Source organism: Tasmannia lanceolata, unplaced genomic scaffold, assembly GCF_043159265.1.
Source record: "Tasmannia lanceolata isolate RefF3 unplaced genomic scaffold, GAP_Taslan_0.1 ptg000013l, whole genome shotgun sequence".
Classification (NCBI taxonomy): domain Eukaryota; kingdom Viridiplantae; phylum Streptophyta; class Magnoliopsida; order Canellales; family Winteraceae; genus Tasmannia; species Tasmannia lanceolata.
The window spans coordinates 31,155,099-31,180,821 of record NW_027518690.1 but is presented as its reverse complement, the minus strand read 5'-3'; the positions used below and the strand labels follow the sequence as shown (position 1 = coordinate 31,180,821).

At 38.2% G+C, this 25,723-nt stretch overlaps 1 protein-coding gene across 4 annotated transcripts in view; it reads left to right on the top strand.

Moving 5' to 3' along the window:
- LOC143890009 (uncharacterized) overlaps positions 1-7,492 on the top strand; it is a 52,211-nt gene extending 44,719 nt beyond the window's left edge. For 3 of the 4 annotated variants that reach the window (XM_077394490.1, XM_077394489.1, XM_077394488.1), the window contains one exon: positions 7,070-7,492. In XM_077394490.1, coding sequence (XP_077250605.1) covers positions 7,070-7,107 — 38 coding nt within the window. In that variant the 3' untranslated portion in view covers positions 7,108-7,492. The remainder of the gene's footprint in view (positions 1-7,069) is intronic. The other variant, XR_013255099.1, reaches the window with a different exon arrangement.
- The last annotated feature ends 18,231 nt before the right edge of the window (positions 7,493-25,723 follow it).

The window sequence follows — 25,723 nt, the reverse complement described above, 5'->3', positions numbered from 1 at the left end:
TCGGAACCACTCTTACCATAGTGGAACAACTTTTTGGATGTGGGAACCACTCTCTATCGATATTGGAACCACTACTCTCGGAAGTTCGAATAGTGTTTCGGAACCCCGAAAGAATTCCAATAGTTTTAGCTTTACACTGGAGTGTAATCGGGAGTCCGAATCAATCCATCGGAAGTCCGTAGGAACATTCAGACTCCCGATTGAGTTCCAGTAGAATTGGCAAGAATCTGCGTTGTAATCGGGAATCCGAATGGTTCCCCCTACCCTATTATTTTTTAAAACTACAACGAGTTCAAAGATCTAAAAGACTCAGATTTTCTATAGTGCGATCTAAGTGACGTACATGAAGTCCAATTTTTCTTGAAAGGTATAGTGAGACCCACTTCAAAGGATGATCCAAGCTGTTCATTTGTTAGGCCACAATATTGATAGTCCGCACACCACATATCATCTCTATAGGATATAATGATGCTAACCTTCCGATCTATTAAGGTTTCTATAATGTACAGTTGTTGTACAAAAGGGAGGGTTAGGATCATTCTGTGGAGATGATCGGTGGGGGACATCTTATTTACGTCGCTGCCCAACAAATGAACGGTTTCGAGGCTTCTATATAATGTATAGCCTTGTACAAAATAGAGGGTTAGGATCTTCATGTGGAGATATGCGGGTACATCCTATATACGTCATGGTCTGACAAATTAACGGTTTGGATCATCCTTTGAAGTGAGCCCTACTGTTTGTAGCGTATAAAATTCCTGCACACACACACACACACATAGAGAGAGAGAGAGAGAGAGAGAGAGAGAGAGAGAGAGAGAGAGAGAGATGGGTAAAAAGAAGGTTTTTAAAAGACAAGGGTATTTTTGTCATTTTCCATCCTTGACCGTACCTGACACCCCCTCTGTCATTATTTTGAAATGTCTACCCTTCATTCACAGTTTAGCATAAACTTTGCATTTTTTAAATAATTTTCCCTTATTATTATTATTAAAAAAATGCAAAGTTTATGCTAAATTGTGAGTGAAGGGTAGACATTTCAAAATAATGACAAAGGGTGTCAGGGATGGGAAATGACAAAAAATACCCTTGTCTTTTAAAAACCTTCTTTTTACCCATCTCTCTCTCCCTTCTCTCTCTCTTTCTCAAGGAATTTTATATGCTGCAAATAGTAGGGCTCACTTCAAAGGATGATCCAAACCGTTCATTTGTTGGACCATGACGTATATAGGATGTACCCGCATATCTCCATATGAAGATCCTAATCTTCCATTTTGTACAAGGACTGTACATTATATAGAAACCTCGAAACCGTTCATTTGTTGGGCCGCGACGTAAATAGGATGTCCCCCATCGATCATCTCCACAGAATGATCCTAACCCTCCTTTTTGTACAACAACTGTACATTATAGAAACCTCGATAGATCGGAAGGTTAGCATCATTATATCCTATGGAGATGATATGTGGTGTGCAGACTATCAACATTGTGGCCTAACAAATGAATAGCTTGGATCATCCTTTGAAGTGGGTCTCACTATACCTTTCAAAAAATATTGGACTTCATGTACGTCAATTAGATCGCACCATAGAAAATCTAGGTCTTTTAGATCTTTGAACTCGTTGTAGTTTTTAAAAATAAGGGGGTAGGAACCATTCGGATTCCCGATTACAATGCAGATTCTAGCTAATTCAACTGGAACTCAATCGGGAGTCCGAATGTTCCTATGGACTTCCGATGGATTGATTCGGACTTCCGATTACACTCCAGGGTGAAGCCAAAACTACTAGAATTCATTCGAGGTTCCAAAACATTATTCAGACTTCCGAGAGTAGTGGTTCAATATCGATAGAGAGTGGTTCCCACGTCGAAAATGTTGTTCCACTATTGTAAGAGTGATTCTGAAGTCAAATATAGTTGTTCCACTCCAGTCGGAAATTCGAAGCTTGGTTCGGACTTCCGACTAGAGTCCAGCAGAATGCCCAATCTACTGGACTCGACTCGGAAATCCGAAGCTTGGTTCGGACTTCCGACTAGAGTCCAGTAGAATGTCCAATCTACTTAACTCCAGTGGGAAATTCGAATCTTGGTTCGGACTTTCGAGTAGCGCTTCCGAAGAAAGTTGCGGACTTCCGAATGGGTTTCAAATAGTGGTTCCAGTATGGAAGTTGTTAACAGTCCGCTGGCCTCTCTTATCACAGGTAGTTCATAAGAAAGGTTCCACTGGAAGTTGGGATGGATTAATGAGAAATTGTTCTAAATTTAGAAACAATGGTTCCAATATGAACAGGGTGGTGTATCCAATAACAATTAAATGATGCCCAAATCAAAATTATGGTTCCAAAAACTGTACACTTTCGGCCAAATAATGGCTACAACAACGTTTAATTTCTACCAATTCCGTATGAGTAAGTATCATGTACAGTCATCACCACTTTGACAACCAATAAAGTAGTATTAGAATGTACTAACCACTTTGGAACCGTAATTTACCGTCTTGAAACGACTATGCACTAAATTGTGATTCCGAGGCCTACATAATGGTTCCAATATGTTTAAAACACTAATGATATAGTCATAATCACTTTTACAACCACTAAAATACTATTACAATGTACCAACCACTACTTGGACTCTTGGAACCATAATTTACGCTCTTTGAACCACTATGTAACCTCTCGGAACCGCTAAATTGTGGTTCCGAGGCCTACGTAATGGTTCCAATATGTTTAAAACACCAATGATACAGTCATCACCACTTTGACAACCAATAAAGTAGTATTACAATCTACCAACCACTTTGGAATCATAATTTACAGTCTTGGAACCACTATGCAACCTCTTGGAACTACTAAATTGTGGTTCCGAGGCCTACATAATGGTTCAAATATGTTTAAAACACCAATGATACAGTCATGATCACTTTTACAACGACTAAAATATTATTACAATGTACCAACCATTACTTGAACTCTTGGAACCATAATTTACACTCTTGGATCCACTATGTAACCTCTCGGAAGCACTAAATTGTGGTTCCGAGGCCTACGTAATGGTTTCATGATGTTTAAAGCACCAATGATACAGTCATGATCACTTTAACAACCAATAAAGTAGTATTACAATGTACCAACCACTTTGGAACCATAATTTACTTTCTTGGAACCACTATTTAACCTCCTCAGAACCACTAAATTGTGCTTCCGAGGCCTAAGTAATGGTTCCACGAGTCTAACTATACATACGATGTCCATTCAGGCTTCTCTCTATACACAGAGAGAGAGAGAGGGAGAGAGATAGAGAGAGGTTAAGATAAACATGGTAATAACCAAACAAAGAGGCTGGTAGTGACTATGAAAATAAACTAAAGCACAAATAACATGAAAACATGACAACATGAAAAGAAGATGTAAATCCTATTCAAGTAAAGGAGAATGGACCTACTTAGAGCTATGTTTATCACCCAAGTAGAAATTTGTGACAAGTAATGGTGTTTTGTTTCCAACATACAATGGGAATCGAGCTTGCAAAGTATGGCAATGGCTATTTTTCACGTTGGAAGGGTTGGGGAAGAAGAAAGAAAAAGGTGAAATGGGTAGGTGAAAATAGCTTAGGGATTAGAGCCTAAAAAGATGGTGGGAAAAAGCAAGGGGGTATATTTGTCCTAAAGGGCATATTTTCGTACCTGACAGTCCCTTTTTTATAAAATTGAAATGTCTACCTTTCATTCACAATTTAGCATAAACTTTGCATTTTTTTAATAATTTTCCATTATTATTATTATTATTAGTAGTAGTAGTAGTCGTACTACTACTACTATTATTACAGCTTCTTGCTGATCAACATAGGGCCCATGGATTTTGATTTCATATCAAAACTATTATAATACCTTTTTTGAAGAGGGTTTCTAAGTTGAAGTTTAGTAAAATATTGGACCTTCAAGTTTAGAGTCCTAGATCAGTGATTGTGTGTGTGTGTGTGTATTGATATTTGTTTTTGAAAGTTTACTACCATATTTTGATAATGGCACCACTCGCTTTGTTTGCACTTTTCTAATTGGATGTTGATAGTATCTTGATTATTAACATGTGAAAAGCTAACTATGAGAGAGAGATGTCGCACTACTATAGTTTGGGAGCATTCTCAAGTGGACAGAGTTGTGGTGACATGTATCGTAGCTCCTTCAAGCTTATTTTTGACGGTAGATCAGCAGCTACAATTCCATCCTGAGGGGACGGTAAAAATGACAGAGAGAAGGAAATAAAGATTCAGTGGGGCCCGATCAGCTCAAAAAATTCAAATCGAGTAGGGGTCTAGGTGCTTCAAAGTAGCGAAGTGAACCAGGGTTTGTGAGTGGAATGTGATTCATCAGATGCCATTGGTTGGGCCTTACGACAAAGTGCTGTTTCGTCGAGGATTTGGCACATCATGAATGAGATAGTTGATTTTTTTCAGAGATGTAGATATGAACTTTTTCCCATGTCATAAGGAAGCAAATGATTCAGCTTATAGTTTAGCTCAGCTTATAGTTTAGCTAGATAGGTTCAGGCTAGGATTGGTGAGCTTTCCTCCTTTTCTTGTTTCATTAAATTTGAGTTTCTTTAATAAAATTTACATAAATTATCCAAAAAATGAAACCCTGGACAGATTTTCATTAATGAACACAAATCTCTATGTTTAACCTTCCAACAGTGACAAAATCTTTAATTTTGGATTTGATTGCACACACAGCAGGTATGCAGTAAGATGCCAACTTATATTAGATTTGGCAAACTAGGCAAGCTCTGCTGTCATAGAAAAGATGGGGGCTAAGGAATAGCAGCATGTCTATCAGCATTTTGATGCGTGCGGAATGTGGATTCTCCAAAAACGGCTGCAAAATCTTCTCACAAATAAATCTCCCAGGTTTTAGGCTTTTAACTATTTTATTTGAGTCCTTAAAGTTGTGGTTGTTATTAGGAAACATTTTCTCATTGTTACTTATCTTTTGGGTCATGCTATTATCCACTTAACCATAAAATGTGGGATGGAGTTGTTCTATTTAAAGGGTATGATTATCATTAATAAATGAAGGAGAAATTTACAGCAAAGGCGACTCTGTTGAGGAGAGTCATGTCTCCTCTCGAATTGAGTCATTAGGAGGTTTGGTTGCCTCGAATCAACCTCTCTCCCCCCTCTTTTCCTTTCTTTTTATTTTGTTCATTTGTGTTACGGACAGTTAGGCACGTAACAAGTGGTATCAGAGCCGTCAATCCTGCGCCATGGTTAAGTCTTCGAATCTGCATGCGAAAATCTGCAGGAGATTAAAGAACTGGGTTCGAAAATGATCGAAGGACAACTACGATTTTTGGAAGGTTTGAAAAAAATCAGCATTGGTCGAGGAAATGCACACTGATGAAAAAAAGCAGAATCTTGAAAATGTTGGTGTTTGATGGCGCGACAAATATAAAAAATTCTATTTCTTTTCGAGTTTGATCGTAGCGGATTTTGAAACTAGAATTTAAAAAATCGAGATCGTTACTTTTGAAGACGGAGGTCCAACATTAGTCGTGTTACACAACAAAATCATACCCAATACGATTTGGGACCCCGATGGATTGTAGCATTTTCTCCATTAATTCAACCTGGAGGACAAGGTTGTTTCTATGGCGGAAGGAATGATGCGTGCGGAATGTGGATTCTCCAAAAAAGATGGATTCTCAAAAAACGGCTGCAAAATCTTCCCACAAAGAAATCTCCTACGTTTTAGGCTTTTAATTATTTTATTGAGTCCTTAAAGTTGTGTGGTTGTTATTAGAAATCGTGGCTGCTATTACTTTTCCTGGTTTTTCTCATTGTTACTTATCTTTTGGGTCATCCTATTATCCATGTAACCGTAAAACGTGGGATGGAGTTGCTCTATTTAAAATGTATGTTTATCATTAATAAAGGAGAAATTTATAACAAAGGTGTCTTTATTTAGGAGAGTCATGGCTCATCTCGTATTGAGCCCTTAGGAGCTCCGGTTGCCTCGAATCAACCTCTCTCCCCCCTCTTTTCCTTTTTTTTTTGTTCATTTGTGTTACAACCACTTATGCATGTAACAAGTGGTATTAGAGCCGTCGATCCTGCTCCATGGCTGTGTCTTCGGAATTTTTCGAATCCACGTGAAAATCTGCGGCCCGAAGCACTAGTTTTGAAAATGATCGAAGGACAACATCAATTTTTGGAAGCTTTGAAAAAAATCAGCATTGTGATCGAGGAAATGCACAACGATGAGAAAAAGCAGAATCTTGAAAATGTTGGTGTTTGCGTAGAGAAAAGTGTAAGAATTGATGGCGACAAATATAAAAAATTGTAGTCCTCTTGAGTTTGATCGTAGCGGATTTTGAAAGTGGAATTCAAAAAATCGAGAACCTTACTTTTGAAGATGGAGGTCCAACATAAGTTGTGTTACACAACAAAATCATACCCAATATGATTCGGGACCCCTGTGGATTGAAGCATTTTCTCCATTAATTCAATCTTGAGGACAAGTTTTTTTCTATGAGGGAAGGAATGATGCGTGTGGAATGTGGATTCTCCAAAAACGGCTGTAAAATCTTGACACAAATAAATCTCCTAGATTTTAGGCTTTTAATTATTTTATTTGAGTCCCTAAAGCTGTGGTTGTCATTAGGAATTGTGGCTGCTATTACTTTTCCTGAATTTTCTCATTGTTACTAATCTTTTGGGTCATGCTATTAATTAACCCAAACCCAACCCAATTTTATGGTAAAAGCTCAACCCGAATTACCAAAAAATCTACCCAGTTTTCACCTATATTTAGGTTCCATTGCTTCCACCAATGGTGGCACAAATGAGATGTCATTTATCACAGGCTAAACACTATCAAGCCCGTGTTCGTTTGAGAGTATGACAACTGATTGTGAGTGTCGAACCTATTATCGGACTCAAAATTAAGTTTAAATTTGAATCTAATAATCGGTTCAACACTTACAATCGGTCAGCATAATCTCAAACGAACAGGGCCTAACAGATGTTTGTGAAATTAACTGTTATTATGTTCTTGGTTTATCTATATGAACAGATCTACAGAAACCAGTACAAAGAAGCCGCTTAACATGATATTGAGAAGTTCAAATCGCTACAAAAAGGCCAAGCTCTCAGCTTCTCAGTCCAAACTTGAGGACACATTAAGCCAACCTGTTGATATGGTTCCGGACAGCCTTGCAGACGCAGTCTAATCTCAGTAGGCAGTTTACTTTTTTGCATTGGTTTTGTATAATCTCCTTGCCATAATCTGCTCCCTTGGGAACCAACCTATTACAGGGTTCATGGATAATCAATTTTGCTTCTGTCTTTGATGGTTAATAGGGATTATTCATCTGTCCTCTTTGAAAACCATCTTTACACTCGTTTCTTCTGTGCATCTTATCTGATAGTGGATTGCATGAGCCTTGGCTTTTTTGTACAGGGTTCACAATGGCAAGCTACGTTATAGATTCTGAGATGAATGGTTGCTAGATTCAGCTACATACAGCTTTTCTGTTTTATGCAAAAAGAGATCCACTGTTTATAACTGTAAAATTAGTATCCATAAGGCTACTTTTGGATTGTTGGAATTATTTGGAAAGGAAAAATATTTCTAAATCTTTTACCTCTTTTATGCAGGAAAAAAATATCACATGAAACAAACAAACCCAGTCAATTTTTGTAGATTGACTTTCAATTTATATATCGTTCTAAATTAATCTTAATCATAATATTTCTCTCTAAATCATGGGAAGAAAAACATTTTCTATCAGAAATGTTTTTCTTGAAATCCAAACAGGGCCGGCCATGAGTCCTGTTTGGGAAACAACCAATATAACACTTCCCATCACATGTGGCCCCACTTTTTAGGGATGGCCTACACATGGCACATGTGGTCCCTCTTTTGGGTTGGCCATTAGATGTGGATTTTTAATAGCAAGTAGTTATGAACTGTGGACCTTTGATCTGATAGCATGTGAAATGACCAATTACTCCAAAACCTTAAAGCTATAGGGGGGATGGCGTTATTTAATCTGTTACACTTTTAATGTCCCTCCATGAGTTCGAGTAGGCGACAACCAGTCATAACGTGGCTCGCAAGTTAGGTTTCATGTCGAATGAGCATAGCATCTGTAAGATCAAAGAAACTTCGAAGTCGAACGGGAAGTGGATCAAGGAGTAATTACTTTGGAATTGTTCTCTATTCAATTCAATCACCAAAGATAATCTTGTAGTCTAAGATTTCTGGGTTAAATAAAGAGGAATTTTTTTGTTTTCTATTTCTCCAAAGCCTCTTCTGCTGTGTCTGGATCCCTCATTCTACCAACCATAGAGAACAAAGGGCTCTTGGGTCGACTCACTACGGTGCATTTATAGAATGTAAAAGTCGAAGTGCATTAAATGCATGATGCATGAGAGCGTGCACGTAATGCAGGGGAGTGAAAATATCATCTCCCTAAATTTTAGGTGGGACTAGGAGGCGATAGCATCAAAACACTATTGCCACCATTGCTGATTGCCTGATTGCACTTATGGTGAGGGAACCTCCAGTTATATTTAACAAATAATTATAGGGAAATAATATCACCACTACCATATTTTGATGATCACAGTCCTCACTTTATTAAAACGTACGGTATGGCCCACGCCATAGGATGATCCAAACCGTCCATTAGACGGGGCACAGTTGCGCTTCAAAAATCATTTCCACGGTGTGTCTGTTACCATCGCTAAAGAAATATAATCTGCAGCTGTTTATAAGGTCCCATCACAAAAGATGTATATAATCGGCAACGGTTTATAAGGTCCCGTCACAAAAGATACAGAGAAAAAAGAGAGAAGGAAATTGATATCTGCGAGAAAAAAAGAAAAGGAATTGATATCTGCATCAAGGTGTGTCGGTAAACAAGCGCTCAACTTGTTTGTCGTGTAGTATTTAAAGGGATTTTAGAGGATATTACGGTTCTCAAAAAGCTCTTTAAACCCTTTAAATACTACATGACAAACAAGTGGAGCGCTTGTTTATCAAAACACCTTGGCGCAGATGTCATTTCCCAAAAAAATCATCCCTATAAGTCATTTTTGGCAATGGTCAGTTAGAGATTAATTATCTGTCCCTAAAAGGTTTTTTCTTCTGGTGCCTTTAATCTTCAACTTAACAATATTCTGAGATTAAAACCTGCCAATCTTGCTAAGCCCAGAGATCTTAATAACGCAGCAAGGCCACCAAGAAAGGAAGCTTTCAACCCGTGCGGTGTGGCTCATTGGCTTAAAGAGTCATGGGTGTGCTCCACACTGATGCGAGTTGCTCCATTGGCTTAAAGAGTCATGGGTGTGCCCCACACTGATGCGAGTTCGAATCCATTCGGGCTTGCCCAATGCACAGGGTTTACGAGTGATTGGGCGCATCTGTAGGGAATAATAGTCGGCCCTAAAAATTTGGGTGGGATACCCTATGTCATAAAAACAAAAGAAGAAAAAGAAAGAAAGGAAGCTTTCTTACCTGGTTAAATAATTTCCATAGAAAGTATTTCTAAGAATAAAAAAATTTCCTCGTTTTCTAGGTAAATTTTATTCGTGATCGAATCGTGAACTTTCTTTTTCATTGAATAATTATTTTTCATGAATATTTTTGCCCTAGATCCAAAGAGTCACGAGGTTAAAATGGTTTCAATTGGGTGTCTTGAAGTTGAAAAGGCCAAATATGCTCCAAATTTGATGTTATGGGCAACGAGTAACGACAAAGAAAATATAAAATGTGAATCACGACTTATCTAATTCATGTTTTATACCTAAGAGATGACACTTATTTTCTGGAAGCAAAACGAATCCATCTTGTAAAAATAGTAAAAGAAAAGTTCTTAAAATTAATTACTTACAATAATAAGCAAGGAATATTCCAGCATGACTGGGTCCCGTTTTATGTCAGTGGGCCCCACTCAAGTGTATATTAGCTCCTTATTTATAACTCTGGACAGCCCACTCAAGTGTATTTATGATTACTCTTTTACACTATAGGGGTCTGCCCCAAGTAAAAAAAACAGAAGCGAATATAACCTTTACCTTTGCAAAATTAAAAAGGAAGTGATATATTCGCCCCATATTTTTAACTTGGGACAACCTCCTCCAGGGTATTTAAATTAGGATGGTTCACACCTCTCAAGTTAGGATCTTTCATTGGGCTAGAAAAAAAGGGGGTGCTCTCAAACAAAATCTCGGAAGATAGATATTCCAACGAGAAAAGGTGGTGGAAAAGGAATTTGATACGTAGTGTGGTCATAAAGAGGGAGGCGAGGTTGGTTTGCGGTGTTGGCAAAAAAGATGAAAAAATAAAAGTTAAAGCGGAGAGAGGAAGAGACAAATCTTTTTCCTCTTGTGAAAGTGAGGTATTGTGCTTCCTTTTCTTTTATGTGGTAGTGTAGTGATCTTCACACCTTCCAAAGATCAAAAGCAAAGTATCTCTTGGGAATGCATAAATGGTTACGTTGCTCTCTTTCTTTATTTCCCAATTAAATATGTTGTTTTCTTCTTCTTCTGCTAACATGTTTAATTTGGATGAACATAGAGTTAGGAGAGAAAAAGAGCAAGAGCAAGAGAAAGAGATGGAAGAGGCTGTGAGTGCCATGTTTGAGGGAGTAGCGGAGAAATTCCCTCGAATCTCCATCGAAGATTCCAGGCCAGATATCTTGAAAAAGTTAGCAGATCAGACTGGTATATGTTTTCTCGTTAATGGATGGCTTGGTGTGGGGAGATGGAGATTCGCCAGATATGTAGTGAAGGTGGCAATGGAATCCCATCTATTCGACGTGTTTATAATTCTAAGGCAAGGATACCATTGTACTACACGGGATTTGCAGATGAAAATTGCAAAGAAATTGGGAATTCAGTTCCCTACCAAGAATGATGATGAAGAAGATGATCATAACGTTGGTGCTGACGAGAAAGTGTCGGATAGAATCTATGTGTTGTTGGTGAATCGGAGGTTCTTCCTTATGATTGGAAATCCTCATGATGAAGATTGGGAAGCAATAGGAGTACCCAGGGACAAAAGGTAGGCAAAAAAATCGAAGATAACGATTGTCCAACACAACCCTACCAGCCAAGCATCCGGTTTGATACCTTGAACAAGGACGATGCATGGGAGTTGTTGTACACGGAGGCGGCTGAAGTGGCTGCTTTGTTGAGATGTGGAGGAACTGTTCTAACTCCACACACAGTCCTCGACTGCCTCTTTTACCTTGACCTGGTGGTCGAGTCTAATGATTTCTTTCTATGGGTTCTAAGATAATGGATAGCAGAGGGATTGATTGGAGGAGTGCAGGAGGATTGTGATTCGCTAGAGACTACGACGCTTCTACCTCTATTCTTGGAACTCCAGGATCGTGCCATGCTCTTTCATAGTAATTTTTTGTATAGATGGGAAATACATCCTTCAAGATGTTTTGTAAATTGGTATGGTTCTTCGCCAAGGGATTATCCATCAAATATAGAGCCTTTCAAGTTTGAGGTGTGGGAGGGCGCAAAGAGTATCTACGTCAGCGGCAAAGTGGATGTGAGTCTACTCTTTGCAGACCATAGATTTAAGCATCCTCCAAAATGCCCTAAACTATTATCTTTGTTGAACCTCCATCACTTGGAACATCTCCCTGAATCTTTTTTTGAGCACATGCCGGTGCTTCGAGTCCTCCACGTCACATCCTCAGGTATGTCATCGTTGCCCTCTTCTCTGTCTTTTTTGCACAACCTCCGATTACTCAGATTAAACAACTGTAACAACTTAAAGAATCTTTCCCCTTTAATATTACAAGCTCAGGAAAAAAATATTACAAGCTCAGGAAAAACTTGAGTCACTCAATCTTTCTGGAAGTTCCTTGAAGAAAATGCTAGATGAAACCTTTGAGCACATGCACAATCTTCAACATTTAGATCTCTCTTCTACTCAAATCACCTCATTTCCGTCATCAATTTCCAGCTTGCACACTCTTAGGATTCTCAATCTCTCAAACACATCGATAATCTCACTTCCATCAACACGTTCTAGCCTTCGAGTTCTCAAGAAGTTGTCATTAGGAGGTTGCACTGAATTAAAGACTGTGATGCCTTGTTTGCAACAGCTCACAACACTCGAACAACTTGACCTCTCTGATTGTGCAAACCTACAAGATATCCAACAAGCACATCTTTCCAAAACTTCAAATCCTTGACCTTTCAAACGTAATCCCAATTGTTCACCTCTCCCGTAAAGGTAACTCGAGCTTGGAGACCATAAACTTGAAAGGACTAACAAACCTGGAGGTGCTTGATCTATCCGGCACTATTATCAAGGCATTTCCATATGAGATCTCAGACTTTACATGACTTAGACAGTTGGACCTACTAGACACAATTCACCTTCGCTCTGTCAATTGGCAATGTATAAGTCGGCTACCGCAAGAGCTGATTTGGAATCAATGTGGGGGAAAAAATGGAGATAGAGGTAGGGCTTCCATTTCGGTGATCGAGGCTAAGTTTTTTGGATCTCTAAAAGCTTCCTCTCCCTTGTGGGAAGAAAATTGCTTCTCCCGATTCCATTTCTGTATCTGTCCTTGTGAAGAACAGGGGAATGCTGGTAAAGACATCCTTCATTTTCGAGGGGAGCAATTTTTCTATAACAGCCATTACACCCAAATCCAAATACACAAATTTTCTAATCCTACAAGCCTTCATGATAGGCATTTAGAGATTCGAGGAGGAGGTGCGGGCCTTGACTATAAGATCTCTGGGAGCGAATTTGTTGACGGAGTTTTATGCCACACGCAGCAGTTGTTAACTTTGTGTAACAATAGTTTGTTACAAGACTATCGGCTTTGGAGAATGCCAAATTCATGGAGGAATTAAAAGAATGTTGGATAACGAAATGTGACATGATGGAGAATGTGTTTGTGGGAAAAAATGCAGAATTTTCGTCATTAAGGTTCCTAGAAAAACTGTGTGTGTCTCATCTCGCCAGACTGAGGACAGTGTGCGAGGGGACATTTGGGACTGGAAGCTTCACTTCCTTGAAAGGCATATGCATAGAGTTTTGTCCCAGACTTGTCAAACTGTTCTCTTCAGATGTATGTTTAGGAACACTGGAAACACTTGAAATAAGATATTGTGCCAGACTGGAAGAGTTTTTTCTAGGGGGAAGGATCAAACAAGGCTCACTCCAGTGGCTACACACCATTTGTTTGTGGGAGTTACCGAATTTGACGAGTATTTACGGCGGGCATTGCCTGGGTGCATTAAAGAAGCTCAAAGTCAGAGGGTGTCCAAAGCTAAGGAGGCTTCCTCTTCATGCCGTTGTTGATGATCCAGATCCAAAAGCGGCACCAACAAAGGTAGAGATTGAAGGTGAGCTGAAATGGTGGAACCAACTCAAATGGGAAGGCGAGGGGATCAAAAGAAACATCCATTTTCATGAATCGTGCCCCTTTACCATATAATTCTTCACTCTTTATTCTTCAAGGCTTCCATTTATATTTGTTAGTCTTTGTTTCTTGTGTTTATTGATATTGGTTGATTGTGTATTTAATTGATAAGAATGCTATCGTGTGAGTTCATCATTTGTGATCACGTTTGTACTTTTCTTTTTTGAATGATTATGTTTGTATTAAAGTGGTTTGTGCTTCCGAGCTGGAATATTTTATATCAGGTTTGTATTAGAGATGGTTTGTGCTTCTAACTTTGATGGTCCTCATTGTTAAATGGTCCTCATTTACGCCTAATGCATCAAATGTTTACGATAGAAAGCTTGATTGATGTGAATTCTTGGAAGTGTTCCCATAGCTGTAACCAAATAATATTCTAGGAGGTGATCTAAGCGGCTCTCTTTGGAGATAATACTCAAACTCCAAGGACAATCTCAATTCCACCATAGTCAAAGAGTACATCTATAACCAACATATTAAGGACCACAACTTATTTTACAACTGACTTGCATATGTAAGCATGGAACCACTTTCCTCTATCAAGAGCTCCCAACTGAGCACAAGCTCAAAGCAAGCGTGAAAGGTTTACTTCATATGCTATAATCCCCGAAGCTTGCATCCCTGTAAATAGCTCTGTCAAGAGCTCCCCAAAAGGAATTTGGAGAGAAGCCAATGGTGTGGCTGGCTATCTTTCAAAAATGGATTACCCCTCAAAAGGAATTTCTCTTCCCCCCTTTCAGCTTCCACATGATTTGAAGGCCATCATCACTGCTGATTCTAATGGAACTCTTTACCTTCGGCTGTAATCTTTTTGCTTGTATCCAGCCCGCAATTGTTGGTTTCATGTGTTTTTGGGAGTGTGTTCCCACCTTGTTGGCCCTTGAGCCTCCCCCTTTTTTCTTCTCAGTTGGCCAGAGGCCCTCATTGTATTTTCCTCTTCTTGGCCATAGGCCCCTGTTTTGGTTGTTGTCCTGTTGGGAGCTTGTTCCCTTCTTGTTGGCTTTCGAGCCCCATAGTTCTTTTTATTTTCTCAATGAAACTGGTAACTGGTAGGGGTCCCATCAATAGAAAAAAGAAAAGAAAAAGGAGCTCCCTAAAATGAAACAGGGCCTTATTTTTTAGTCCAATATTCAGTGTTTTTGGGAGTGATGGTAACCCGAGAGGGGAGGGGGGTGAATTGGGTTTAAAAAACTTTGCCAAAAATATTGCGGAAATAAAAACTAAATGGCAAATTAGAACCTTAGGAACACAAATGAAAACAAATCACAAATGCACAAATTTCAAACCGTCGCGGTCGACCGAGCCAATGGCGGTCACTCGGCGAGCTCTTCTTGTTTGATTAAAAATAACGCTAAAACACTATCCGTGGTCGACTGACCTATGACGATCGTCCGCCCAAACCATGCTGGAAATAATTCTGAGCGACAGAACTATTTTCGCGTTGGCCCGACAATCCCCGGTCGACAGGCCTGCTAAGTTTTTTCAAGTGCTGGAATTCCAGCACTGCTTCCGCGGTCGCCCGGTACCCCCGGTCGATCGGCCCTGTTTGAAAAACCATTTTGACATATAAAAACTCAGGGTCTTGGGCCATGGTCTATAGGCTTTAGTCCTACATTTTCAATTTCATTTTAAACCTTGTTAAGTGCCTTTAACATCTCTAAAAATAAAGGAGAGGAGTACAAACTCTATTGACTTGAAAAGCACTTCAATCTTCTCTTGAACTTTAAGGCTTCAAGTCCACCATGCTTCTTGGATCGTCCTAGCTTTGGGGCACACCAAAATTACTCCAAGTTAGCTTCAATGCCTTGATCCAAGCTTCCTTGATTGCACACTAATGACATCTACAACTTTAACAACCAAAAGCACATTAGTGACATAAAATCACTTGTGTATGGAATCATCAAAACAAGAAGGTAATGCCAAGGTGGGAACCAGTGGGCTTACATTATCCCCCGCTCTCATCATAGATACAATAAGATTTCACAAGATAAGTACATTTGTATCTGTCTATTGATTTCAAAATGATGTGACCATTAAGTTCAATAAATTAGATACATGATGAACAATATGTGAAAGCACATTGTATCTAGAAAAATATATTAGTAATTTTTTTTTATATATCCTTTTAAGCACATATACTTATAGAAACAAGAATCAATCATGGATAAGCACATGATATCTATACTAACATATTTTCAAATAATTTGACCAATAAAGCACATGTATCAATTTAATCATAATTTCAAATAATATAAGCATTGAAGCACATCCTCTAGATCTAAGATAATCAAGTTTTTAGATCATGTTGGGGGTTTTGGTACCCAAACTATCTTGGGTCCAAGCAAGTTTGTTCTATGCAATATATCTCTTATAATCCAAACAAACTTACTATTTTTATTAAATCAAAAGTTGCATTTAGATTTGTAATGTCCTATTCTACCACAATAATTATATGAAAATGATGAGCAAGTAGATGGACAAGATGATCTACAAGAATAGTTATGATGACAATCATGTTCTGCACTTTCTTGTAGCTTATGATTTTCCTACATCAATTTACCATTTTCAATTTTCATGTCTTTAATTCTAGTTTTCAAGTTGCTTGCTTCAAGTGAAGAGAATAGTTTAATTCGCTTTTCTTCTTCTTTTAGTAGTTAGTTTTCATGTTCTAGCTTTTCAATTTTATCATTCAATTCATCAATTTCAAAACTAGATTTTTCATTTTCTACATTAAGGTACTCATGGTCATTTTCTAACCAACTATACTTCTTTTTAATGCTAGCTAGAGAGTTTCTCAAAGTAATGTTCTTAGCTAGTTGGTCGTCTAATTGTTTGTGCAAATCTTGAAATGCATTAAAGAGTTCCTCAAAGGTAAAGTTGGCATTGTCTAAATTGTTTTCATTTGATTCATTAAGTTATGCTGTTAAGCATAAAATTTTATTTTGGCACATCTTTTCGACCTGGCTTAAAATCTCTTTTGCATTCCTACTTGAGGATATCTTATCATACATAGTAGGTGGTAATGCACAACAAATGGCAATTAGTGCTTTTGTGTTTAGTAAAGATAATTTCATATTATATTCACTCAAGTTTCTAGATTTAGAATTCAAAATAAAGCCATTTTGTATTATCTTCATCATAACTTTATCTAGACCCGTTAAATAGGATTTCATATGGATCAACCAAGATCCATAATCCGATTCATCAAAAGAAAGCAATCTAGATCCCATCTTGTGTAGTTTCCCTTAAAATAGATCTTTAACTCTTAACCTGTTAGGGTTGTAAATCAAGAGCCCAAGCTTTGATACCAATTGAATTCCTAAAGTTTGGCAACCAAGAGGGGGGTGAATTGGTTGTCTTAAAAAAACTATTTCCCTCTTTGAAATTCTTTGCCAATTCACCAAAGACTAGATGTTCCAATTAATCAAGTTGCATTAGTGGTGGTGATAGATGAGTTCAAATCTTAGCTTTGGTTTCAAATACTTGATTAATTAGAGTAGGAACCAAATTAGCAAATCAACAAATATACAAGATAGATTATATGCTAATTTCACTCAAGTAAAGATATCACAATCAAACATAGTAAGAGAGAGAGAAATGAACACCAAGATTTTTAAGTGGTTCGGCCTTCAAACCCACTATTTGAAGATGACCACACAAGGCCGGGCTCCAAGGCTCCTTACAAATCTTCTGAGGGTTTTAATTACAGCGCCCTCCCTCGTTACAATGATTGATAGAAAAAGAAGAAGAACTAAGATTTAGCCTCTTTGTAGGCTTGATTACAATTGTAGCACTAATAGCTCTCTCAAGAAAGATTACATGTATAGCTTAATCCAATCTCAAAAGGGTTTACTCAAGATCAAGGCACAAGTGAGGATTGGAGAGAGCTTTTAAAAGTTTAAGCTCAAGGTAGATTTTCAATCTTTCTAAAAATGTTGTTTAGAAGGTCAAGGATAGGGTATATATAGCCTAAGTGAAAATATGGCCATTTGGGGGCAAAACCATAATAAACGGGCCAAGAAAAAATCAAGTCGCGCAAGCCCCAACGACTACTTTGCCAGACGGGGGCGGTCGACTTGGGTGTCGCGGTCGCCCGTCCTTATCGGGTGCTCTTTTTTATTTTGAATTTTGATACAGTCGCGGTCGACCGGGGGTGTCGCGGTTGCCCGCCGAGGGCTTTCTGGTCTTTTTATTTTTCGTCCAAAACCTATCCGCAGTCAGCCGAACAATTGGTGGTCGACTGCCGAGACCTTTTTGGATGACTCCTGAATATTCAGGAGCCCATCCGCGGTCGGTTGGCTCCTTAGTGGTCAACTCATTTTTATTCTGAACAATTGGTGGTCAACTCATTAGTCCATAAGACACTAATCAATTTGTGTTTGTAAATCATCAAAACATGGTGATTGGTTGAACCCATGGGAATCCTTGGGCTTACACTAACGAACAAAACTTGGCTCAACATTGAGTAGGAAACTGCTCCGCAATTCTACGTGGGCGAGTAAGATTCTTCCACGTTGAGGACTCTTTAACGCAAAAAATACTCAACTTTCATGAGGACCATAGTACCCCTAACCCTTTAATGCAGCCACACTTTAGGCGAAAAAAATTTACCTTTCGTGAGGACAATAGTACCATTAAAACCCTTTCAACGCAGCCTGCACTCTTTAGATGAAAAAAATTTAATTTCTTTTCGGATAATTGTACCCTTTGCCCTATTATACTTTCTTTTTATGCCTTCTTTTCTCCTTCTCGTTTCCTCTTCGTCCTTCAATCTTTCTCCTCTCCGACTTTCCATGTAAAAGATTTCTACCAAAAAGAAAAAATCTTTAAAAAAAATTTCCTGGTGGCCAAACGTGCCCATTGTGATTTAGAAAAGAAAAATAAGAATTCATTCCTTAAAAAAAATTTCCTGGTCAACAAACGTGCACATTGTGATTTACAAAAGAAAAATGAGAATCCATAAATTTGCCCCTTTTTCCTCCTTGGGCCACCCTCTTGTAGTGTAAAAGGGTAGTCATAGATACATTGTAGTGGGCTGGCCCAAGGAAGAAAAGGGGGCGAATATATCATTACCTTTTTCAAAACTCACTTGTGCAAACTGTGTAAAAGTATATTTTAGATGAAAAAATAATATGGCAAGGGGTATTATCGTCCTCATGAAAGTTAGTTTTTTTCGTGTAAAGAGTGCAGGCTACATTAAAGGGTTTAGGGCTAGTATGGTCCTCATGAAAGTAAATTATTGTCCTGACAAAAGATAAAAAAATTTCGCCACCTGCGTTAAAGGGTTTAGGTGTACTATGGTCCTCATGAAAGTTGAGTATTTTTTGCATTAAAGAGTCCTTAACGTGGAAGAATGTTACTCGTCCACGTAGAATTGCAGAGCAGTTTTGAAAATCCCAGGGGGGATGACAACCCAAGAGGGGGGGCGGGGGTGAATTGGGTTTCAAAACCTTTTGCCAAAAAAGAATGCGAAAGGTAAAAGACAATGACAAATATAAACGTTCAAGCACATAGAAGATAAGAATACAATACACAAAGGATACATAAGAGATAGAAAGAGTGCACCAGATTTTTAAGTGGTTCGGTCCAAGGATCCACACTAAGGCCTACATCCACTCCACCAAGAATCTTGTTGGCTTCCCTAATTCGATTCCCTTAACAGAGGAGAATCAACCCCATTACAATCTGGAGAAAGCTTCGCATCTCCAACACTTGCTCTAGAGAAGGCTCTGCGTCTCCTACACTCGTCCTGAAGAGATGGCTCTGCGTCTCTTCCACCACTCGCCATTTACAAGTATAATCAAAAGAAAATGAAAATACAAATGCCTCTTCAAAGACAAGATCAATCTCTCAAGTGATTACAAAACAATTCTTAAAGATATACAATGAAGTCCTATGCTCAATCCTTAACAAATAGCTCAAGGAGGTTTCACACTTAGATATGTTGCGATGAAGTTTTGGTGTGTGAAAAACTAGTTTAGAGGGTTAGGAAACTCATATATAGCTAGGGGTGTTCATTATTCGGTTAAAACCGAATAACCGAACCGAACCGAATTTGTTCTGTCGGTTCGGTTTGGTTTTTTTCCTTTTCGGTTCTTTTTTGGTTTTTTTTTTGGAAATTCGGTTATTTGGTTTTGGTTATCTCAAAAAAAAATTCGGTTAACCGAAATTATGATAAAAATCATTATTTTTTGAAAAAAAAGTGCTATATGGGCACTCCGTAGAATGATCAAAACCGTCCATTTGATTGATCACAACTTAATTAGGTTGTGCTCAAAAATCATTTCGATTGGATGATCCTAGCCCTCCGATCGAAACCAAGATTTTGCTTTTTCCCCTCTCTTTCTCCCACTATTCGGTTATTTGAATAACCAAATATTTAATCGGTTCGGTTTCGGTTTGGTTTTTCAAAATTTCAGTTCAGTTTTGTTTACCGATATTTGATAACTGAAATTATTTCGGTTATCAAATTTCGGTTATTTCGGTTCGGGTATAATCGAATAACCACCCCTATATATAACCTAGGGTCAAAACTAGCTATTATTGGCACAAAACTGTAATTCTGCGCAACTTTTAGAACTAGCAGTTGCGCCCCAATGGCTATATCCAGCGCAATAGCGGTTGTCGACCTCGGTGGGCGGAAAGCCCTGCTGGAATTTCAGCAAAAAGCAGTTTTTCAGCCCGTTTTTTAAAATTCATATCTCCCTCGTTTCTTATCGAATTTTGACATTTTTATACTCTATTTGAATGGAAATGATTAGATATTTCTGTTAAAAAAATTTTCAAAAATATTTGAAAATGTTTAGGACCAATTATTATCAAATTAAGGTCTGTGGTCACTAAATGAGCTACTAAGTAAGTGCCAATCATTTCTATCTTTTGGGTGTGTTCTCTAGGGTTAGTTCCAAGATATTTATCATGTTTTAGGACCCTAATAAAGTATGTTTAAACCTTGTTAAGTGCTCCTTGGTCCTCTCATAGGTACTTGCTAAGGATTGGGCTTTTACATTCTAAGACTTGAGAAACACTAGATTTCTTCAATGTCTTCATCTGTTCAAGTCTTCATTGTCACCATGGATCTTCTCTTCCATTCTTTTGGATTCACAAGGTCTTCATGAAATCCTTCAAGCCCCCATCTTCCTTTGGCTTCAAATGATCTTCTTCATTTGGTTCATGCCACGATCCAAGCAATGTCCTTGACTTTTGTGTTTGATTACTTGAATCTCCAACACATGCACTTCAACATCAAACACATTAGAAATACAACACAAATCAACTTGTGTTTGGAATCATCAAAACATAGAAGATTGCCAAGGTGGGAACCATTGAGCCTACAATCTCCCCCTTTTTTATGATGACAACACACAAGGTGATTGCCACATTTTAGCACAATTTATCTAAAACTTCTCCCCCTTTGTCATCAACAAAAAGATGGGGTGGGAGTTTTTTAAAACATAAGGGTATAAGATATGCAAATAAAACTCTCCCTTTGTCAAGGCATAAAATAAGTTAAAACGCCCCCTTTTTAAATAACAAAATACAAAACAAGGAGGGTTTAAGCATAAATGAGGTTTTCAAAGTAAAGCACATATAATGCTCCCCTAAATAAATTGCAAAACGAATGTAATGGGGATTCATTAAAACATATTTGCCAAGGTAGAAATAAATTCAATCACAACAAGAACCTTGGGCATTAATCTTTCAAAATATAAAGATATTCAAAACAAAGCACATGCCCCTAATCTAATGCAAAGGCATAGAAAAGCTAGGTTGGGGCTTTTGGAACCCAAACCAACTTGGTTCCAATAGGTTTAGATTTACCTAAAATACTCTTTTCAACCCAAATCATCTTAGTCTTAGGTAAACTTCTAAACACACATTCATTTTTAAAATATCCTAATCTCCCACAATAATGACATGTAATACAACATATAGAAGGTCATGTAACAATACAAGAAGATTTAAGATTTCAACATTTTTCTTTTCTTCTTGTAAATTTTGGTTTTCAAAAACCAATTTTTCATTTTCTTTTTCAAATGATTTACATCTTTGAATCAAGTCTTCGTTTATACTAATCAAGCCATTGTTCATTTGATTCAAAAAATCATTTGAGGACGAGATACTTTCAATTTCATTTTCCAAATATTCAACTTGACTTTTTATTTTTGAAATTGAGCTTTTGAGTTACTTATTTTTCTCAAAAAGCATTGTACAAGCACTTTTTAGTTCATTATAAGAAAACTCATCATCAACATGTGAATGAGAAAAATCTTTACTCTCTAATAATGCTAAGTTACAAACATGATTTTCAAAAATACTATCAAGTTTAAGTCAAATCTCATTTGTACTTTTGCACTTGGAAACTTTCTCAAACACATGGGGAGGCAAGGCACAACAAATTGCAATCAAAGCTCTAACATTTAACTCATGCAATTTGAAATCATTTTTCTCCCTATAAGATAATGGAAAGTCATTTTGAATAGCACTCCACATCTCCTTATCCAAAGATCCTAAAAAGAGTCTCATATGGGATTTCCATTCACCATACTTTATCCCATCAAAGGATGGTGGAGAAGAAGATGAAACATTAAAATCCATGGGATGCCTCTTTTTCTCTTTTAAATTTTTTAAAATTCAAAAATCTCTAAACAAGAGCCTTGAGCTATGATACCAATTGAAAATCCTAGGAGGGATGGAAACCCAAGAGGGGGGTGAATTGGGTTTCAAACACTTTTGCCAAAAATGAATGCAGAAGCTAAAAGACAATGACAAATATAAACATTCAAGCACATGGAAGATAAAAATACAATGCACAAAGGATAGAGAAGAGATATAAAGAGTGCACGGGGTTTTTAAGTGGTTCGGTCCAAGGATCCACACCAAGGCCTATGTCCACTCCACCAAGAATCTTGATGGCTTCACTAGTTCGATTCCCATAACGGAGGGGAATCAACCCAATTACAATCCGGAAAAAGATCTGCGTCTCCTACACTTGCCCTGGAGAGATGGCTTTGCGTCTCTTCCACCACTCGCCGTTACAAGTTTAATCAAAAGAAAATGAAAATACAAATGCCACTTCAAAGGCAAGATCAATCTCTCAAGTGCTCACAAAATAATTCTCAAAGATATACAATGAAGTCCTATGCTCAATCCTTAACAAATAGCTCACAAGAGGCTCAAGGAGATTTCCTCACACTTAGATATGTTCCAATGAAGTTTTGGTGGGCGAAAAACTAGTTTGGAGGGTTAGGAAACTCATATATAAAGCCTAGGGTCAAAACTAGTCGTTACAGGGGCAAAACTCTAATTCTGCGCAACTTTTAGAACTAGCCGTTGCGCCCCAACGGCTATTTCCAGCACACTAGTGGAGATCAACCGCGGTGAGCCGGTCGACCTCGGTGGGCCGGAAGCCCGCCGAAGGCCTGCTGGAATTTCAGCAAAAATTAATTTTTCAGCCCATTTTGTAAAATTCATATCTCCCTCGTTTCTTATTGGATTTTGTCGTTCTTATACTCTATTTTGATGGAAATGATGAGATCTTTCTGTTAAAATTATTTTTAAAAATATTTGAAAATGTTTAGGACCAATTATTATAAAATTAAGGTATGTGGTCAATAAGTGAGCTACTAAGTAAGTGCCAATCATTTCTATCTTTTGGTTGTGTTCTCTAGGGCTAGTCCCATGACATTTATCATATTTTAGGACCCTAATAGAGTATGTTTAAAACTTGTTAAGTACTCCTTGGTCCTCTCATAGGTACTTGCTAAGGATTGGGCTTTTACATTCTTCAATATCTTCATCTCTTCTGTTCTTTTGAATTCACAAGGTCTTCATGAAATCCTCCAAGCCTTCATCTTCCTTTGGCTTCGAATGATCTTCTCCATTTGGTTCATGCCACGATCCATGCAATTTTCTTGACTTTTGTGTTTGATTACTTGAATCTCCAACACATGCACTTCAACATCAAACACATTAGAAATACAACACAAATCAACTTGTGTTTGAAATCATCAAAACATAGAAGATTGCCAAGGTGGGAACCATTGGGCTTACAAGTTTCCTACTCAACGTTGAGGAGCTAAGTTTTGTTCATGAGTAACGATGAAGAAAATATAAAAAGTGAATCACGAGTTCTCTAATACTTGTTTACATCTAATACTTGTTTATACCTAAAAAGGGAGAAATTATCTGGTGTAGGCTTTACAACAATAAGGCCCTTGTACGGTGGAGGTACCACCCTTGATATTTGATCCAACAGGCAACAACGGCTTCTCAAAACCTTATCATCCTTCAGTTCATTTGAACATGCGTTTGAATCCAAAAAAACCTTGGATTCGCTTTAACCTTGGCCGTCAATAATAAGCAGAGGCAGGTGGATCCTTAACATGTGGACATATTTTGATGGAATGGTGGTTTCTTTCTTTACTGCTGGGTTGGTTTGGTTTGAACATGTGTTTGAACTCAGAAAACCTCTGGTTCGTTTAAATCTTGGCTGTCAACCATAAGCAGAGACCGATGGATCCTTAACAAGTGGACATATTTTAATGTACTTGAGACATTCCGGTGGGGTACTTGAGATTCTAGCGGGGTACTCAATATGTTTGAACATGTGTTTGAACCTAGAAATTCCGGCAGCGTACTCGCAATTTCGGTAGCGTAGTCGAGATTTTGGCAGAGTACTTGAGACTCCGACGACGTACTCTATATTTCGGTGGCGGCTTGATATGTTTGAACATGTGTTTGAACCTATAACTTCTGGCGGTGTATTTGACGTTCCGGCAGCCTATTCGAGATTCCGGCGGCATACTCTATATTCTGGTTGTGTCTTGATATGTTTGAACATGTGTTTGAACCCAAAATTTCTGGCGGAGTATTTGATATTCCGGCGGCGTATGCGAGATTCCGGATGCATACTCGATGGCTTGACTTGAAGGAGTTAGTACACAAACCGAATACCGGCAACATTCCAGACAATCTTTAAAATTCGTGTGCGCTTTACATAAGGGAAACAATGTTTATACGTGATAACGACATCGTCTATTTGAAAACGCCAGCACTATCCCCTTTATTTGATGTGCATAGTGATAAGCTTGGAGAGGAAGCGAGAATCAGTTGTGCAATTCTGTTAGCGTCCAATGCAATAACGGGGAATGAGAAATGCATTATATGCAACCCCATTTTTTCATTAAGAAATACTAAAATAATCAAAAGGGGGATGCAAATAGAATGATTGAGGTGTACTGCCTTTCACAAAATACGAGGAGACTATCCGGGCTCTGATTATGTTTGGAAGAGCATTGGGGTCTTTTTTTCCACATGTTTTTGAAGAATCGTGAGTGTTTCGTTCGATAAGATGAAAGGTGTGTTAGAGTATATACCCTGAAAAGCTAGTAGAATGATATTTTCTAATCAATAAAGATTTATTTCATGACATGAATGGGTAATTATATTAATAAATGTGTGTGATATGCTTCTTTATTGACACATGTTCGTCCTTAGGTAGCATAGTAGAAATGCCATGCTCAAAGGATTCACTGATCCAAGGGAGCAAGGAGATATGACATCTCGGTTCTATGCAAGACTTAATAGTTCCTAGTTGGGAAAGAGACTGAACATCTCTTTCTATATACTACTAGCACTAGTCTTGCCTACATGCACGTGTCGTGAAGTGACTTATCTCGGTCATCTGTGTAGTGGACCCTAAGCAAGAAGAGTGGGTGCGACGATTTCATCGCGCAACCGAACCGGATCAAACTAAGAACAACTTGTGGACAAGAGGGTATAAAGTTGTTCTTCCAGACAGGACCCTTCACATGTCCTTAGACCTGAGGGATCTTATTGGTCTGTCCGCCCGTTCTAGGGTCGTAGTCTATCTCATAGTGATTATAGTTTAGAGTGACATTCGGATAGAGCTATATCCTAGAGTAAACCCTCGAGACCAACAATAATACTCAACAAGGGATGCTTCGCCCTAAGAATTAGGAATTGACATCTACAATTTTGTTAGAGCGGTAGGCCTATTAAATAGCCTGGCTAGGCGAATTTGATAAAATATTTATCGAAAAGTTTTATGAAACATTAAAAAGTTTTCAAAGGATTTTACAAATGCATTTGGAGGCCGAACACCGCTTGATGAAAATGGTATACTAAGAGTGGGTCAAGGGGGCAAGAGGTGTCCACCCCCCGTATGACTCAACACAATAGATGTAGTAAAAAAGAAAGGACTTGCACATACAAGATATGATTAGGGGTACGATGAT